The sequence below is a fragment of the Mus caroli genome, unplaced genomic scaffold (assembly GCF_978045245.1).
Source record: "Mus caroli unplaced genomic scaffold, Mus_caroli_1 scaffold_1, whole genome shotgun sequence".
Taxonomy (NCBI): Eukaryota; Metazoa; Chordata; class Mammalia; order Rodentia; family Muridae; genus Mus; species Mus caroli.
The window spans coordinates 151258282-151275926 of record NW_028227256.1 but is presented as its reverse complement, the minus strand read 5'-3'; the positions used below and the strand labels follow the sequence as shown (position 1 = coordinate 151275926).

General features: G+C 44.0%; 1 protein-coding gene across 1 annotated transcript in view; it reads left to right on the top strand.

Annotated features, from left to right (window-relative positions):
* Rgsl1 (regulator of G protein signaling like 1) overlaps window positions 1-13112 on the top strand; it is an 88456-nt gene extending 75344 nt beyond the window's left edge. The window contains exons 19-22 of the mRNA XM_029475678.1: window positions 2203-2312; window positions 7278-7373; window positions 10781-10967; window positions 12842-13112. Coding sequence (XP_029331538.1) covers window positions 2203-2312; window positions 7278-7373; window positions 10781-10872 — 298 coding nt within the window. The 3' untranslated portion in view covers window positions 10873-10967; window positions 12842-13112. The remainder of the gene's footprint in view (window positions 1-2202; window positions 2313-7277; window positions 7374-10780; window positions 10968-12841) is intronic.
* Window positions 13113-17645: the final 4533 nt, after the last annotated feature.

The following is a 17645-nucleotide window of genomic DNA, read 5'->3' as shown; positions in this document are numbered from 1 at the left end:
CTGGCCTGGCCAGAACGTGGGTGTATGAATGTTTGAATGTGCATATGTCTGTGCAGATTTGCCTGTTTGAGCATCTTAATTCTTTTTTTGTTTGGTTGGTTTTTTTTGTTTGTTTGTTTGTTTTTTCAAGACAGGGTTTCTCTGTATAGCTCTGGCTGTCCTGGAACTCACACTGTAGACCGGGCTGGCCTCGAACTCAGAAATCCGCCTGCCTCTGCCTCCCGAGTGCTGGGATTAAAGGCGAGCACCACCATGCCCGGCGAGCATCTTAATTCTTTTCCTTTTCTTCCTCTCTGGTTCACAAAAAGTTAACCAGCTTAGCCAGAGAGGCTTCTGGGTGACTCACCAGAGGCAGGAGCGCTACCACCTTTTTACTTAATTCCCTGCTGCTAAACTGTATACGCGTTAATCGCCAAATATTAGTGCTTTTTTTTTTTTTTTTTTTTTTTTTTTGAGACAGGGTTTCTCTGTGTAGCCCTGGCTGTCCTGGAACTCACTTTGTAGACCAGGCTGGCCTCAAACTCAGAAACCTGCCTGCCTCTGCCTCTGCCTCCTGAGTGCTGGGATTAAAGGTGTGCACCACCACGCCCAGCTAAATTAGCACTTATTAAAGCACAAGTTGTAGAGTTAAGTTCCCCCAATGCTTAATGAAGAACAGAACAGTAAAGAAGAGTTCAGTTTGTAGCACAGAACAGTAAGGAAGGGTTGTCTCCCTGGCACTTATTTAAGCATAAAGAGTTAAATAAAGCACAGAGTTAAAGAGAAAAGAAGCCAGCAGGTTTTAACCATAGAACAAGCAAGAAAATTATTAGGATTTTCTAGAAGTTATCAGCAAGTATTCAGTAGAGTTAGAGAGCTAGAGGGCCAGGGACCATTAGTCTTCAAAACTACATCTGGAGACCACGAGTCCTTAAAGCTACACCTGACGCTGTGTCTGGCTTCAACCCATTCCAGGTCAGGATGACTCCCAGCACAACTGGGGCCTCGGGCTCATAACCTGTCCTGCTGAGAGTTGTGCTCACAGTCTTGCCTGAGATGTTTCAGCTGATTGTCAGGCCTGGAGTTCCACAAGAGCCGCCTTCTGGGTTTCCCTAGTAGTTCGCTTGCTCAATGACAACCTAGTTGGCCAAAAATTTCCAGAAAAGCGTAATGGGGACGCTTATATCATAATGTGACTCGGGCTACTAGGTTTCCCCTTTTCTTTTAAAAAAAAAAAAAAATGGCCTTGGAGGCTGAAAAGATGGCTCACTAGGAAAGAGCATTTGTAGAAGGCCTGAAATGGATCCACATTAGGCAGCATACAACCAAACACCTACCACTTATAGTTCTAGCTAAAGGGGCTGTGACTCCTTCTGCTCCCTTTGTGAGCACTGTATCCATATGGTGCACATACAGGCAAACAGGCACGCACATGCGTGCGCGCGTGCGCTAAATGTCTCTTACACCCATAAACAATGCACCTTTGCATATTAGAGCAAAGTAATTGTAATAGAATAGTCTGGTCCTTGGGGAGCAAGGAGAGGGGAGCAGGCAAGAACCATACCCCTGCTTGCCTCAAGCTGAGGGAGCTCAAGTGCCGACAATTAAAGCTAATCTTACTAACTGAGGAGTCCTGGGAGGAAGGGGCCAAAGAGGAAGTGTCGAGTGTTTTGAGATCTTCTGGGAAGCAACATTTCTCAAGTAACAGTAAGTATGACAGTACGTATACAAGTGTGAGGAACCAGTTATCTTCCAGGGCAAAGCATGCTGGAATCAAGAAAGGGAGCAAGAGTCTCAGGAAGAGATACATGGAAGCCTAGCTAGATATGCTGGGTAACTTAGTAGGAGACTAGACAGAGGTTATACAGCCTGACATTCAAAGAGGCACAACTAACTCTACCCAGGCTGGGCATAGTGCTTCTTCAAAGACTCTGTTGACTGTGGTTCCAGAAGGGAGTCTCCCACATACTGTTCAGGTCAGTCCTCCACTGGAGCCAAGCCTGGACAAGGAGAATGTCCTTAGACAGGCAGCGCTTTCAATACAGTACAGCATACAATATGTGTGTGTCCTTCTGTTGGGCATCCCACAGTCTGGATGACTCGACCTACCATGTCTCTCCTTCTGTTGGACACCCTATAGTCTGGATGGCTGGTCCCACCCGAGCTGCCCTTATGTTCATCACGCCAACCCTTCTGTGTGACTGGAAGCCATTCTTCCCACAGGTTTTGTAACTGGAAGGCGACACGCTCTTATGTAGAGTACCTTGGGAAGAAGTTTGAAGATGGAAGAAATCCTCCCAAGTCTGTATACAAGTACCCACCATGGAGTGGAGGTAAGTCCACCCTGAGTCCACAGCCCCATTTCTCCAGCCAGAGATAATGTAGAGAGAACAGAGGTCTGAGGAGCTAACTCTAAGGCTTAACAAGCACAAGGGTGGTGGCTAGTGTAATGGTCATCACCTTAACTTGGTCCTCAGAGAAATAAGAGTACTAGTGCTAAGGTGTGGGATATTAGCAACAGGAGTGCTATTCAGAGAAAACCTAGCAGGGGCTTCTGGGATCCTGCAGGATCTGCTGAGCACCTGACAGCAGTAACCTCTTTGGCTGCTGTTCAGGAGGCTCCCATCCAACTATCACCATGAAAACCCTACCATTCAAGAAGTATGTATTTTATTGAGGTAAGTGAGAAAATAATTGAAAACTAGACACACAGTGATAAATGGACAAATTTTCATGTATACACATATATACATGAAAATGTAAGGGAAAATGTAGAAATTAAGATGAAAAGTAGTATATATCTTGGTGCTTTGGTTATTAATGAGATATAGTTATTATTAATCTATATTTATAGAATGTGTATTTATAAAACATGTGTGTATGTGTGTGTGTGTGTGTGTGTGTGTGTAGTGGTGGTGGTTTGAATGAGACTGGCCCCCCTAAGCTCATATTTTTGAGTGCTTGGTCTTTACTTGGTGGAATTGTTTGTTTGGGAAGAATTAGCAAGTGTGATCTTGTTGGAGGAGGTATGTCACTAGGGAGTGGGCTTTGAGGATTCAAAAGACTTGTAACATTCCCAATGTGCCCTCTGTCTCATGGTAGTGGATCAAGATGTGAGCTCTCAGATATTCCTTCACCTTGCTATCATAGGCCCTAACCCTCTGAACCCATAATCCCAATTAAACACTTTTCTAAGTTGCCTTGGTCATGGTGTTTTATCACAGCAACTGAAAAGTAACACACACATACATTCTACGTCATTAGCCCTCTCATCCATGGGTAGTATATTCTTGGCACGGGGTCATCATGCTGATTATATTTTTTTTCCAACTTGTGACACAAGTTAGAGTCATCAGGGAAGAAAAAAAGCCTCAATTGAGAAAATGATCTATTGAATTGCCTGTAATCAAGTCTGTGGAGAATTTTCTTGATTAATGATTGATTCCAAAGTGCTCACTACACCTGGCACTCCTAGGCAGGTGGTATATAAGAAGGCAGGCTAAGCAAGCCATGAGAAGCAAGCCAGGAATCACCATCCTTCTATGGCCTCTGCTTCAATTTTTGCCTCCATGTTCCTGCCCTGAATTCCTTTCAGGACTGACTGTAAGCTATGAACTGAAATAAACCCTTCCCAAGTTGCTTTTGGTCATGAAAATTTTGACACCCAGAAATTTAATGTTGGAGCTAAGCAATTTTGTGCTGGAAGAGAAAAGAAGACCAAGGGGAGGCCTGGTCTGCACTGAGATAAAGAGGGGAGTGGCCTCATGACCCAAAGCCACCCAACTAAGCTGGCAACTCATGAAAGGAAAAGGGCCAATGAGTTTTCTGCCCCTAAAAAGCCCTAACAAGGGAAAGCTTTTACAAATGTGACTTGAGGGTATGGCAGTGAGTGGCGGTCCAGTTCATTAGACTTCATCAGAAAGGAGTAAGGACTCTGTCAGGAACTGGACCAGGAGCCATTTGCATGATAGTTTAACTAAGAGTACAGCTTCATTCTATCCTTGTCCTGAGAATTTGAGTGAAGTTGGCTTTTAAAGACAGTGGACTGGTTTGTCTGGCAGAAGAGGTTTCAAGATGGGAGAACATTTAGTGTAATAGGAGTTAAACTCCAGCTAGTCCATATAAAAGACACACACTTCAGGTATTTTCCTTACAGGCTGTAAGCCTAGATCAGGCAGATTTAGAGCTATTCTAAGTCACCTCTCAGTCCCTTGTCATTTGCTGTTCCTGGCCATGTGTTCATGGTTCATCTCCTCTTACGGTGGGTCCTCCACTCTCTACTTCTTTTGTTCTTCTCTTTGGTCTCTCCTGAGACCTCTCACTCAATCCTTTAGTCCCAACTTTGACCAGTTAAATTGGGGAGCAAGGTTTACATAGCATCACTTGTTGTACAGCGTGGATCTGCTCCTTCAGGGTAACCAGATTTTAGGAGCCAGTATTCAGCATTTAAATACAAGCAGCACCAGACCAACCCCCTACAGTTCAGGCTGGTGCTTAGAAAGCAGCTGTAATTATTAAAGAGACCAGAGGGACCAAAGGAGAGCTGCACTGAGACAGTAGAAAAGGCATCCTGAGGACAGAACCTCACACATCAAAAGCTCTAACTTGTGAGGGTGCAGGTTTGTTTGAAAGGAGAGCAGAAGCCAATGCAACCATGGTCCAAGGGGAACAGACAGTGTCATCCAAATAGCAATAATTTTTGGAAGCATGGAAGACACAATGTTGAGAGGAACGTGTAGTCTTATTCCTCTATTTTGGAGAACAGCTACGGCCAGTCAAGGTGTTTCACAGTCAGAGTTCCTACAAAGAGGCATTGAGAGACTACTGTGTGGATGTGAAGGTGGGACTTAATTTGCAGTAGAGATTGTAGGATACCGGATGCCAGAACTGTGGGATATCCAGGAAATGCATAGGAGAGTACAGCTGGCCAAAGAGTGAGCTTATATGCCCTCCAGATGCAGAGCAGAAGTGATAGCCTTGCCTAAGCCCTTTGGAGCCCAGTCAAATTTATAACAATCCCTAGATGCCAAATATAGAATTGCAGGATTTTGTGTTTTCCCCACTGGATTTTGATCTAATCCCTCCTTACTATGCCCCAATTCTTCAGCTTTGCTTGGTTTTGTTTTTGTTTTTGTTTTACAAGGCAAGTTTCTGTCTGTAGCCCTGGTCCTGGCTATCTTGCAACTCACTGTGTAGGCCAAGCGAGCCTTGAACTCAGAGATCCTCTGGCCTCCCTAAAGGTGTGGTCACCATGCCCATCTGATAGAATGGAATATTTACCATGTGTTATTATATTTTGCAAAAATATACTTTGTTCTTTTTACTTTAGAGGAGTTTTTAAACTTTATTTACTTTATACAAATGAGTGTTTTTGCCCAAGGAAGAGAGGACAGGGTGTCAGAGCCTCTGGAACTTGAGTTACAAATGGTTGTGAGCTGCCATGTGGGTGCTAAGAACTGAACCAGGTCCTCTGCAAGAGTTAAGAGAGCTCTTAACTGGGAAGCCATATTTCTCACCCCTGTTGTTGTTGATGATGCTTTGTTTGTTTGTGTTTTTATAGAAACTCAACAGTTAAGACTTTGGACTTTTAAAGTTTGGAAATTTTAATGACTATGAGGACTTTTGACGTTGAGCCAGATGCGTTTATACCACAAGATGGTCATGCACCAGTGACAACAAGGGATAGGTTGTGGCTTAAGACTGATATTCTTGGGGTCAATGAGATGGTTCAGTTGGCAAATATGTCTGATGAGCTGAGTTTGATCCCTGGAATTCACATAGCAGAAGGAGAGAACTGACTTCTACAAGTGTGCTGTGGCATATACATACATAGATACATACCTTACATACCTACACTTGCATGCACATATGCACACACACACATACATTAATAAATAAAATGGTAACTTTTAAAAATGGAATGTTTGAGTGTTTGAGTGTCAGTTTGACAATGAGTGGAGCGTGATTATTAGTATAAGTTGTCAACTTGGTGGAATCTTGTATCACCTGAGAGTCAAGCCTCTCAGTGTGTGTGTGTGTGTGTGTGTGTGTGTGTGTGTGTATGTGGAGGATCGTCTTGATTATAGTAATTTAAGGGGAATGTCCAAGCACTGAAGTGGCACATTTCCTGACTGAGATCCTAGACAATATAAATGGAAACATGGAGTTGGGCAACAGCATTTACCTCACTCTGTTTTCTAATGGTGGATGCATCCTGACCAGCTGCTTCCGGTTCCTGCCACCTTAACTTCCCTGCCATGATAGACTCCTATTCTTTTTGTCTAAGCCCCTTCTCCCTTGAGTTGAGTTTGTTTATGTATTTTGTCAGAGCAAAAGGAAAAGCTACTAAGACACCTGTGACTAAATACCTGGCAACAAGCAACTTAAAAGAAAGGTTTGGCCACGGTGGTGGCGCACGCCTTTGATACCAGCACTTGCAAGGCTTAGGCAGGCAGATTTCTGAGTTCAAGGCCAGCCTGGTCTACAGAGTGAGTTCCAGGACAGTCAGAGCTATACAGAGAAATCATGGAGAGAGAAAGAGAGAGAGAGAGAGAGAGAGAGAGAGAGAGAGAGAGAGAGAGAGAGAGAGAGAGAGAGATTTGTTTTTACTAACACCTCAAGGAGGTTCAACCTTTCTTGGAGGGGAATGTCAGCAGAAGTGCAGGAAGCTAGTCACACATTCATGCTCAACAGGAAACTGAGGGAGATGAACACTAACTCTCAACTCACTTCCTCATTTGTATTCAGCCCAGGACCCTAGCCTGTGGGTCTCATGGACTAAGCATCTCTGGGAACACCTTCACAGAATTACCCAATCAAACTGACAGCAAAGATTAACTATGGGAGACAGTGGAGAGACTGAGATAGGAAATGAAAAATCAAAGTGACAGGCAGGCAGGGCAAGCAAAGAATTCTCCTCCTGAGACCACATGCCGTTCCCCAAGAGCTCCCCGCCTTTGCTGTATTTCCTAGAACAGGATTCCATAGAAATAAACCCCCAAAGTCTTATTTGATAGCAACATAAAGAAGAGAGGAGTGGGAGATTCTGAATTATGGGGTCAGAGCCCCAAGCCTGAAGAGTCACATGGGCTGAGGAACCCTGAGCTCTGCTTGCCATTGTCAACCCAAGACCACCGATCACAGATACAAAGGTTAGGCTGTCCATAATGTTCCATCACTGACATTCTATAACCTGGAGATGTGAAGCAGCAGCTTTCACCCTTACTTGAGAAAATTTTTTTGTTTGTTTTTTAGGGTGATATTACAGAATTTTAATGTGCTTTCTTCTTCCTTCCCAGGTGATCATACTGTCTTAAGGTTCAGCTTGCTCAGAGGTGTCGAATGGTTTCGACCTCAACACCCCCGGGATGCAGTGCCAAGTTCACTCCAACCATGTGAGTTGGAGATTCGCTGATTGCAAAAGTCCCCTGGCCAACTAGAGAGTGGCTCTGAGTCTTCATTAGCCCCATTCTCTTATTTATTATAAGGAGACTAAGCTCCTCCGATGAAATGAGTTGCTCAAGACTGTACAGATTGTGAGGAGTAGAGGTGTGTAAGACGTTCTCCTGGCTCCCCTCCAGGATCTGTGTGCAGTTCTCACCTGAACAATCATGTCTTGTTGAGTCCTTCGTAACCTCTTGAAGAAGATGCATAAGCCCCTCTGTCTCTGTTCGTTTAAGCATCATGCAAAAATCTTTTCCAAGAGACCACAAAATGCTTCTCCCTTTCAGAGAATCTACCTGCTGATTTGAACAGCATCTCCATCCTATGCTTCTTGCTTCCTGGAGGCTTGTCTCCCTTATTGAGAGCACAGGGTATGCTTTTTCTTCTCCTTCTCCTACCTCAAAGAGTTCACTTCACTCCCAAGCATCCAACCTGCCTTTGTTTCCACACAGCATCTCCCAATAGGTCTTGCATGCTTTCCCAATTCTTAGCTTCTATCTGGGGAAGAAGTTGGGCTGCTGCTTTTCTGCTTCTCTAAGGATGATTGTGGTTCTAGCGTTCCTGTTGTATGATCTTTACTTCCACGACTCTATGTGACTAACATTGTGTACAGCCTCTAAATGAAATGGAAGCTCAAATGAAAGCTCTTCTAAGAAAAAAAAATACGAATCACACAAACTAGGTCTTCGGGACACCCCTACAGCATCTTCTCTTGCCCAGCAACCTCTTCCCTGGCTTGTGAAAGCAGGCAACTTTGCAGCTAAAGTTTTCTTACTGCAAAAGCAGAAGCTAACGCAATGCACCCTTTGTATGCTAATAGTAAATCTCAAACCCAACAGAAACTGGTTGATTTAAACCATGTGTGTGGCCATTAACTATTTTATGAAAAATATGTATTTATACCTTTAAATTTAGATCCTTATAACTATAAAATAAGAAACGTTACTGAACTAGAGAGATGGCTCAGTGGTTAAGAGCCTGTACTGCTCTTGCATAGGACCCTAGTTCAATTCCTAGTACCCACACCAGGTAACTCACAACTGCTATAACCCCAGCTGCAGAGGATCTGACACCTCTCGTCTCTGAAGGCACCTATCCCCACATGGCACATGCACACCCCGACGTGCACAGTTAAGAATGAAAACATAGGCACGATAGTGCATGTATTTAATCCTAGCATTCGGGAAGCAAAGGCAGGCAGATCTCTGTGAGTTCAAAGCCAGCCTGGTGTATGTACATAATGAGTTCCAGACCATCCAGGGCTACATAGAGAGATTCTGTCTTTAAAGGAAGAGGAAGTAGAAGGAGAAGAATCTTTAAAATTTTAGATAAAAATATGTCTAATTTCACTCATTCCCAAACTTTTTTTTTTTACTTCCAAGAATATCAGTGTATTTTTTTAAGCAACTAAGAAGTCAGAGTATAAGAGCCTATGTTCATGTCACAATGCTATTACAACAAGGTGCTACTTGGTGTTCAGAAATGAAAAACACATTCAAACCGCATCCCATATGTGGTTATTTGAGTAAGAATGGCCCCCAGGACTCATAGATTTGCATGCCTAATCACCAGGGAGTGGAACTTTTTTTAAATTATTTTACTTATTTACATTCCAAATGTTGCTCCCCTTCCCTGCCCCATCTCCCAGAGTTCTCTAGCCCATCCCCCTCCCTCTTACCTCTGAGAGGTTGCTCCCACACACACCCACCTCCTTCACCCACCCACCCCCAAGCATCAAACTATATCATTCTTCTAGTTTTGGTTTTTCCATATGACACAACTCAGAAATGTAATATATAATCTGTTGAACAAAAATCTTTTCTCAGCCGGGCAGTGGTGGCGCACGCCTTTAATCCCAGCACTTGGGAGGCAGAGACAGGTGGATTTCTGAGTTCAGGGCCAGCCTGGTCTACAAAATGAGTTCCAGGACAGCCAGGGCTACAAGGAGAAACCCTGTCTCAAAAAACAAAAACCAAAAACAAAAACAAACAAACAAACAAACAAACCAAAGTCTAGAAATAAATGTGTATAAGAAGCCAAAGATTGATCTCATCAGCAGCTGATCCCTGGAAGAGCGCAGGGGGAGCAGAGCTTAGGGGTCTTTGTTTTGCCAGGATGTGGTGTGTGCTGTGCATTCTGAGTCCTTTGTATCTACCTTAACTTCTTTTTTTTATGTTTTTTTTTAATTAGATATTTTCTTTATTTACATTTCAAATGCTATCCCGAAAGTTCCCTATACCCTCCCCCCACCCTGCTCCCCTACCCACCCACTCCCACTTCTTGGCCCTGGCATTCCCCTGTACTGGGGCATATAAAATTTGCAAGACCAAGGGGCCTCTCTTCCCAATGATGGCCGACTAGGCCATCTTCTGCTATGTATGCAGCTAGAGACACGAGCTCTGGGGGTACTGGTTAGTTCATATTGTTGTTCCACCTATAGGGTTGCAGACCCCTTCAGCTCCTTGGGTACTTTCTCTAGCTCTTCCATTGGGGGCCCTGTGTTCCATCCTATAGATGATTGTGAGCATCCACTTCTGTATTTGCCAGGCACTGGCATAGCCTCACTCGAGACAGCTATACTAGCAACCTTACCTATCAAGTCGACTCGCCTCCTCTCTGTGCATTTGGGGTCTTCTACCCTGAAGTAGGTGCCAGCTAGAAATTCTTAGCCCAGAGATATTCTGTCTACATACATGATAGCTGACAGGATCAACTTCTTAGAATCAAGCTCCATGTTCTGACACTGCCCTGCAGGTAGCACCTGAAGACCCAGCAGTCGGGGGGAGGGGAGTATCTCTGTTGGGGTCCTGGCTCACCTCCATTTAGGAGAGGCATTTCAAAGTATTTTCATTTGATCCCTCTCACTTCCAGAGAAAATGGCAACATGCCAGCATTGTCTGTAATTTTAGTTCTTTTATGGAATGCCATCTCTCTGTGCATTTCTCTCTCTCTCTCTCTCTCTCTCTCTCTCTCTCTCTCTCTCTGATATATATGTACATCTTCAGGGATGTATGCACATGTGCACAGATGCACATGCACCTTTGTGGGTGTGCTTGTGGAGGCCAGAGGTCACTGGGTGCCTTCCTCAGTCACTTTCTACCTTACTTTTTTAAAAGCAACTTCTTCCACTGAACTTGGAGATGATCAGTCCGGCTAAAGCAGCTGATCAGTGAGTCTTAGGGATTATCCTGTCTCTGCATCCCAGCGCTGGGATTTCGGGCACCCACAGTCACACCTGGCTTTTGACATGGATGCTCAGAACTCAAACTCAGGGATCTTCACACCTACACAGCAAGGACTTTGCCAACTAAACCATCTCCCCAGCCTCATCCTTTTCCCTTTGCATCCCTTCTTTTAGACCAAAAATATCCTGCAACAAAAAAGAGAAGAAGTAATCAAGCCAAGGCCAAGGCCGAGATGGATGACCCTTTAACACCCTCCCAGTACTGACCCTTTTGGTCAGAAATGAAATGTCCTCGCACCATGTGGAAAGATCAAGAAGGAGAATGGGGCAGCCCAGACAGAGCAAGACCAGACCACAGCGGGTAAGATGTGGACAGAGTGTGAGAGACAGCCCTCCCTCCCGGTGCCCTCCATGAGACTGGAAGCATATGAGTTTGTGGATTAGGTTACCTGACCTGGGCTTAAGACATTACGTTACAGTCCCATAACCTTGTACAGATCCTGGCTCTGGGTTGTTGAGAAATCTCATGATGGATGGATGGAAGGATGGATGAATGGATGAATGGATGGATGGATGGATGGATGGATGGATGGATGGATGGATGGATGAATGGATGGATGGATGGATGGATGGAAGGATGGATGGATGGATGGATGGATGGATGGATGGATAGGCAGACGTGTCACTGGATACCACAGGAAGTGAGGTGTTAATACTCTCACTCCCATCCATTGTTTGAGTAAATCTTGACTGTGAGGCAGGTGAAGGAGCTGTTGGGCTGGACAGGCAAGTGACATTCTCATGGAGCACTTCCTGTTCTTTGTCACATTTTCATCCGATGGTAAACATCCCTGCAACCTTCCATGCATGGAAACAGTTGCTCTTCCCTGAGTTTTGAACAAAACTTGATAACTAATAGATTCCATAACATTTTTTTTTAACCAAAGTACCTAAGCAGCAGCCTTTGACTTAGAGTAACCAGACTCATTTTATGTCTATTGAAAAAAGTCAGGAGTAAAATGACAGGATTTTATGAATAGTCCCTCAACTGTTAGGAACTGAACAGCTCATCAATGTAGCTGCGAATTGCAAAATATAGAACTTACAAATCCCACTAGAGAACCCTTCCAAGTGGGCACAAATGTGTCCTGTATTGACAGTTTTTATCCTAGACTTTTCCAAAAGATGAAATAAGTTATGATGTTACAACAGTGCCTATGGCCCCCAGGGCTGAGGAAGTCTGGTGAGGCTGCAGTTGCAAAAGGTAGTGAAAGACGACAGTAGGCATCCTCAGAGGATGTCAGAGGTAGGCAAGACCCAGGTAGAGTGCTTCAAGGCCCCCCAGGACGGCCCATCTCAGGCACGTATTCAACACAAGGAAGGTTCAGGAGAAAGAAATGAAGCTTCCCTTGCCTCACAGGACTGAAGCTAAAAAACAAGACTTCAGTTTATAGCAAGAATACAGACAATGAAACAGAATTGTAATTCTTAAACACCAGGTAAGATCCCGGAGAGGAATAAAGAAGAGCCTAGTTACTAGGATTGAGGTCTTCGGAAAGAACTTAATCATAAAAGAGCAAGAGGCCAGCACTTGAGACCAGGGAGGATACGAGGATACCCATAGGTTACTGACGAGAATCTGGTGAAATGCCCACTTTGGGGCCCACTCTAAATGCTCTCTAGGTAGATTAAGACATGGCTGAACCTATTGGCAGCCAATGAGTCTCACTTAAGGAAAGAAAAGATGGTTTCATTCATTTGAGAGAGAGAGAAAGAGGGGGAAGGGGGAGGGGAGGGGGGAGGAGGAGGGAGAAAGGGAGAGAGAGAGAGAAATCTGATTGATCATTAACAGAGGGATAAACTCCTATAGCTTTGCCCCTTACAGGCATGTGCTGTATAATTTGTTGGGCAAAGGCCACATTTTATTTTAATTTGTACTCCCAGTACTCAACACAGTAACACCCATATATTTATAGTTCCCCCATAAATACATACCCAATACATGAGTAAATGAATTGGACACCCCACTGGGAATGTAGTAGAGAAAATAAACCATGAAGGTATGCTTTTAATTTCCCTGGCCTTAGACTTTCCTGACCTATGACCAGAAAATGAAATCAATAATCAATTACAGCCATGATGACCACAGCAAAGACTGTCTCTTTTGTGAATATCTTTTATGTTCCAATCATTCCTCGTGCTTTGAGAACTTTTAAATTTTTTTTTAATTTTTAGGGAGTTCATACAGCCCATTTAGATTAAGGAGTGACCAAAAGAGACAGAAGAAAGGCAAGAGAGGCAGAAGGATCGACTCTCGGAGAAGCCTTTGCGGGTGCACGCATCGCAGAGTGTCATGAGAAGTATGAGGACATCTGTCTCTCACGTCCACTGTTGCAGGATCCAGATGTTTCCTCAAGGAGAGGGATTGGCTTACATGTACAGGACCTTAGGGTACCAGATTTTACCCCTATACAATAATCGGGGCTACAGGTTGTTAGCAAGAATAAAGAATATCCCTATATAGTATCTTACATTCTCACTCATATGTTGAAGCTAACGTAGTTGAGCTCACATTAAAGGGCTAAGATATGGATTACCAGAAGCTGGGAGTCAGGGCAGCTCGAGATGGTTAGCAGAAGGTACAGGCATGTAGCTGGTTAGAAAGAAGTTCAAAATTCTATAACACAGTAAAATGACTGTGGTTGATAACAGTACACCACTAAATAGTAGAAAGGATTTTGGATGTTCACAACAAAGAAGTAGTAAATATCTAAGGTCATGGACATGACAATGACCTAATATGGATTGTACATATTACATATGTGAGTTGGAATATCATACTGTGGAACGCAAATACATATAATTATAAGCAATTTAGAGGGGAAACGGGGCTAAATATGTAGTTCAGTGACAGAGGACTTGCTTAGTATACACAAGGCCCTGTATTCAACATCTAGTAATGTCCTCATTTAAAAAAAACACAGAACATCTAGTGAGGATTCCACAACCCCTGAGTGGGCCCTGGTAGGACCTGGGAGACCTGGTGAGAGACACTTCCATACTGCCCTAAAGCATGAGTGCCATGTCTGCTGGCATACCACATGACACAAAGCAGAGGATCCCAGCAAACTAGTGGAATCTCTGAACGGGCCCGGAACTGGGCAGTGGCTGCTTCCCCGGTCTTTACATTTACAGACGTCCTCTCGGGTGCTGGCAGCCTGAAACCTCTCTGTTGTGGGTTGCTGTTTGTATTTTCTGCTCCCTCAAAAGGAGTGCCCGTACTCAGGTGAGGTCAGAGGACATCTTAATTGGTCAGTTAAGGCTAGAGCCTGTGATTGGGCAGTGGAAGGGAAAGGTGGAGCTGAAAGTTTTAGAGAGGGAAAGGGGGAGGGAGAAAGAGACAGAGGATGGAAGATGGAAGAAGGAGAAGACGATGGCGGTGACCTCACACGGTCTGGAGAAGCCGTAAGTAGCTAGGGATTACATAGTTGAGCAATAGAATAATGTAGGGTACGTTTGCCCAATCTAGGTGTGCAGCTTGTATTTATATCAATTGAATTTTGTGTTCTTTGAGCGTTCATTTGGGGGTTGGAGATTTACCGTTATAAGTCTGGCTGGTATATTACAAGTTTCTCGTGTTATCATTTTACGGGGCTAAGATGATCTGAGTGAGCAGTAGCTGACTTTCTGTCGCCTGGGAAGTGTGAGCTGCTTGGCAGCAAGCTGGCATGGGGTTGGTGAGACTGCCAGTGCCAGTGCCTAGCCAGATTTAGCGTGGATTGTTTTTTTAAAAAGAAAAAAACAAACAAACAAACAAAAAAACAAACTATACGCTACGCTTTCCCTATAGAAACAAGTTAGTTGGCTACTCCAGAGCTCCTGTCAATTCCCCATTGGTCTGAATGTATAATGTATAAAAAAAAAAAAAAAAAAACGCTTGCTGCTGAGCAACACAGTAGATCGATCAATGCTGGTCTGCAGTCTGTTTCCGGGGTTGTTGGCCCCGCCTCCCTCACCCTTTCCTGGATCCCCATTCACATGGTGGTTAATCCTGTCTACCTGACTGGATTCAGAGGAACCTTAGAGAGTGCTACGTCATCTAATTCTGTGTCTGTGTGATGGCTTTCCCAGCCACCAGGAGATCCCCAGGGTTCTGACCTAATGAGTGGGTCAATCCGTTGATGGCATAACTTGGTGCCATTACTAGGAGGTGGTGAAAGGTGGGGCTAGATGAGGGAATAGGTGATTTGGAGGTATATCTTCCCCTGATCCTGTCTTCTACTCCATCTCTCTGCTTCCTTCTGACGTGATTTGAGGATGCTTCTCCCAGCACACACCGTCACCATCATGAAACCCTGCCCAAGGTGGGCCAGGCATGGGCTCCGTAAGCCTGTGAGCCAGGATAATAATAAAAAAAAAATACCCTTTAACATATACATGTTAATGTCCTTGGATATTTTTTACCACTGTGACAAAACATAGAAACCTAGAAAAATGTGAATTTCAGATAAGCAATGAATAATTTTTAGCATAAGCACTGTATGAAAAAAATTAGCCATACTGAAAGAATTGCTTGGTTTTGCTTGATATTCAGATTTAATTTAGTGACCTATAATAGATCTCTCAGCCCTCCAAAAATAGCACGGGCCTGAGAGTTTGGATCCCCAACACTGGAGCTGAAACTGGAGTAGGATGCTCAGCAAGAAAGGCTCTGCTTCCGTGGTGGGAATTTCCCTTCTCTGAGCCTGTCCCCTGGGGCACCCTTCTGGATTTCCCAAGGGAGAGCTACAAGTGCTGAGTGCCTGCAGGTAAAAAGAGGCTACGAGGAAAGAGAGGAGGGGTCACCTGTGCTTAAGAAAGTTCTGTGGTGAGGGGTGGTACGTGTAGAACTAGGTAGCTGTGTTGGGGCTTAGTCTAAATGGGCATTTGATGGCCTCCCAAGTCCATCCTGAGTCCACTGTGATTCTGCCTATAGCTATGACCTGTCCAAAAATTTAGAAACCCACTCATATGCTGAGGACTAAAATCCTACATGGGGAAGTGAGGAGGAAGGACAGAGGCAACAGGAAGTATGGGAAAGAGAGAGATGATGCTCTTAGTTTAAGATAACCCCAGGCTGCTAAGGAAGGCCCGTTTGCAAAGGCCCAAGAAAGAGCTGCAATACTAACAGTATTTGTACTGTCTCAAATTTTTAACATTTCACAGTTTTAAATCTTGCTCTCCATGAACATGGGATAATTTGCTATTTTGATTTCATAGTTTCCCTCATATACTTCTTACTCGTGTATTTTAATATTTATAATGAAGCCGTTCATTTGGGGGAGATGTTAACATACTACAGCCAGATTGTTACAGAACATGTGGGAAGCCGTCCATCAGACCAAGCAAATGAGTGCAGAGGGGAAGAAAAAGGCATTCTGGGAAACGTGGGGCTAGCCATCTGGTTCTGTGTTTGGAGGACCATGTTCTGTGTTAAATGCTTCGTGCCTTGCCACATGGCTATGGGATTCCCCTATAACTGCCACTGGGTTAGCGGCAGTCATCTTACCGAGGACCAGTTAGCTAACATAAAAAGCAAGGATAGCATTATGCCACTGCACAGGGTGGCCATTACTGTGGGCCAGGCAGCTGCACACAAACCCAATGGCTGCTGGAAAGAGAACGAAGAAATTTGAGTTACAACTTGCAAAAGATACATAGGCATCTGTCTCCCTTCCTCACATTTTCTAATCTGCCTGAGCAAGCTTAGTCTATCATTTTGTGTGACTGCAGGACAGAAGTGGAAGGGAAAACAGACAATACCAATCATTTCACAATCAGTAGCACACAAAGGGATGCTTCCAATCCCCCGGAGGAGTGAGAGACAACCTGCCATTGGAATGGCTGGTGATAGAGACTCTCCTGCCTAGGAGTGAAGGTTCACGATATTCCTAAACAGGAGTTGTCCCTCTCTCTCCAGAAACTGAGATTGAGACTGGGACTCTGCCATTGCTGAGCCATTAATCTGTCTGTCTATATGGTGAGATTCTGCGTCATGATAGGGTGCCGTTCCTCTGATAGGGAATGAGCCTAAGAGAATTAGTAATAGCACAGTTACTAGAGCAGGGGTTTTCAACCTGTGGAGGTCAAATGACCCTTTCACAGAGGTCGAGTATCAGATACCCTGCATAACTGATACTTATATTACAATTCATAACAGTAGCAAGATTACAGTTATAAAGTAGTCACAAAATAATTTTAATGTATCTTGGCATGACTCTAACTAAGGAAGTGAAAGATCTGTATGATAAGAACTTCAAGTCTCTGAAGAAAGAAATTAAAGAAGATCTCAGAAGATGGAAAGATCTCCCATGCTCATGGATTGGCAGAATCAACATTGTAAAAATGGCTATCTTGCCAAAAGCAATCTACAGATTCAATGCAATCCCCATCAAAATTCCAAATCAATTCTTCAACGAATTAGAAAGAGCAATCTGCAAATTCACCTGGAATAACAAAAAACCTAGGATAGCAAAAACTCTTCTCAAGGATAAAAGAACCTCTGGTGGAATCACCATGCCTGACCTAAAGCTTTACTACAGAGCAATTGTGATAAAAACTGCATGGTACTGGTATAGTGACAGACAAGTAGACCAATGGAATAGAATTGAAGACCCAGAAATGAACCCACACACCTATGGTCACTTGATCTTCGACAAGGGAGCTAAAACCCTCCAGTGGAAGAAAGACAGCATTTTCAACAAATGGTGCTGGCACAACTGGTTGTTATCATGTAGAAGAATGTGAATCTATCCATTCCTATCTCCTTGTACTAAGGTCAAATCTAAGTGGATCAAGGAACTTCACATAAAACCAGAGACACTGAAACTTATAGAGGAGAAAGTGGGGAAAAGCCTCGAAGATATGGGTACAGGGGAAAAATTCCTGAATAGAACAGCAATGGCTTTGAAAGACCCCTGGAGGGCAGACCCTCACTCAAGCCTCGGGACAGCCGCGTACCCAAGAAGACACTGAGACCGAACTTAAGATGTAGAGAGTA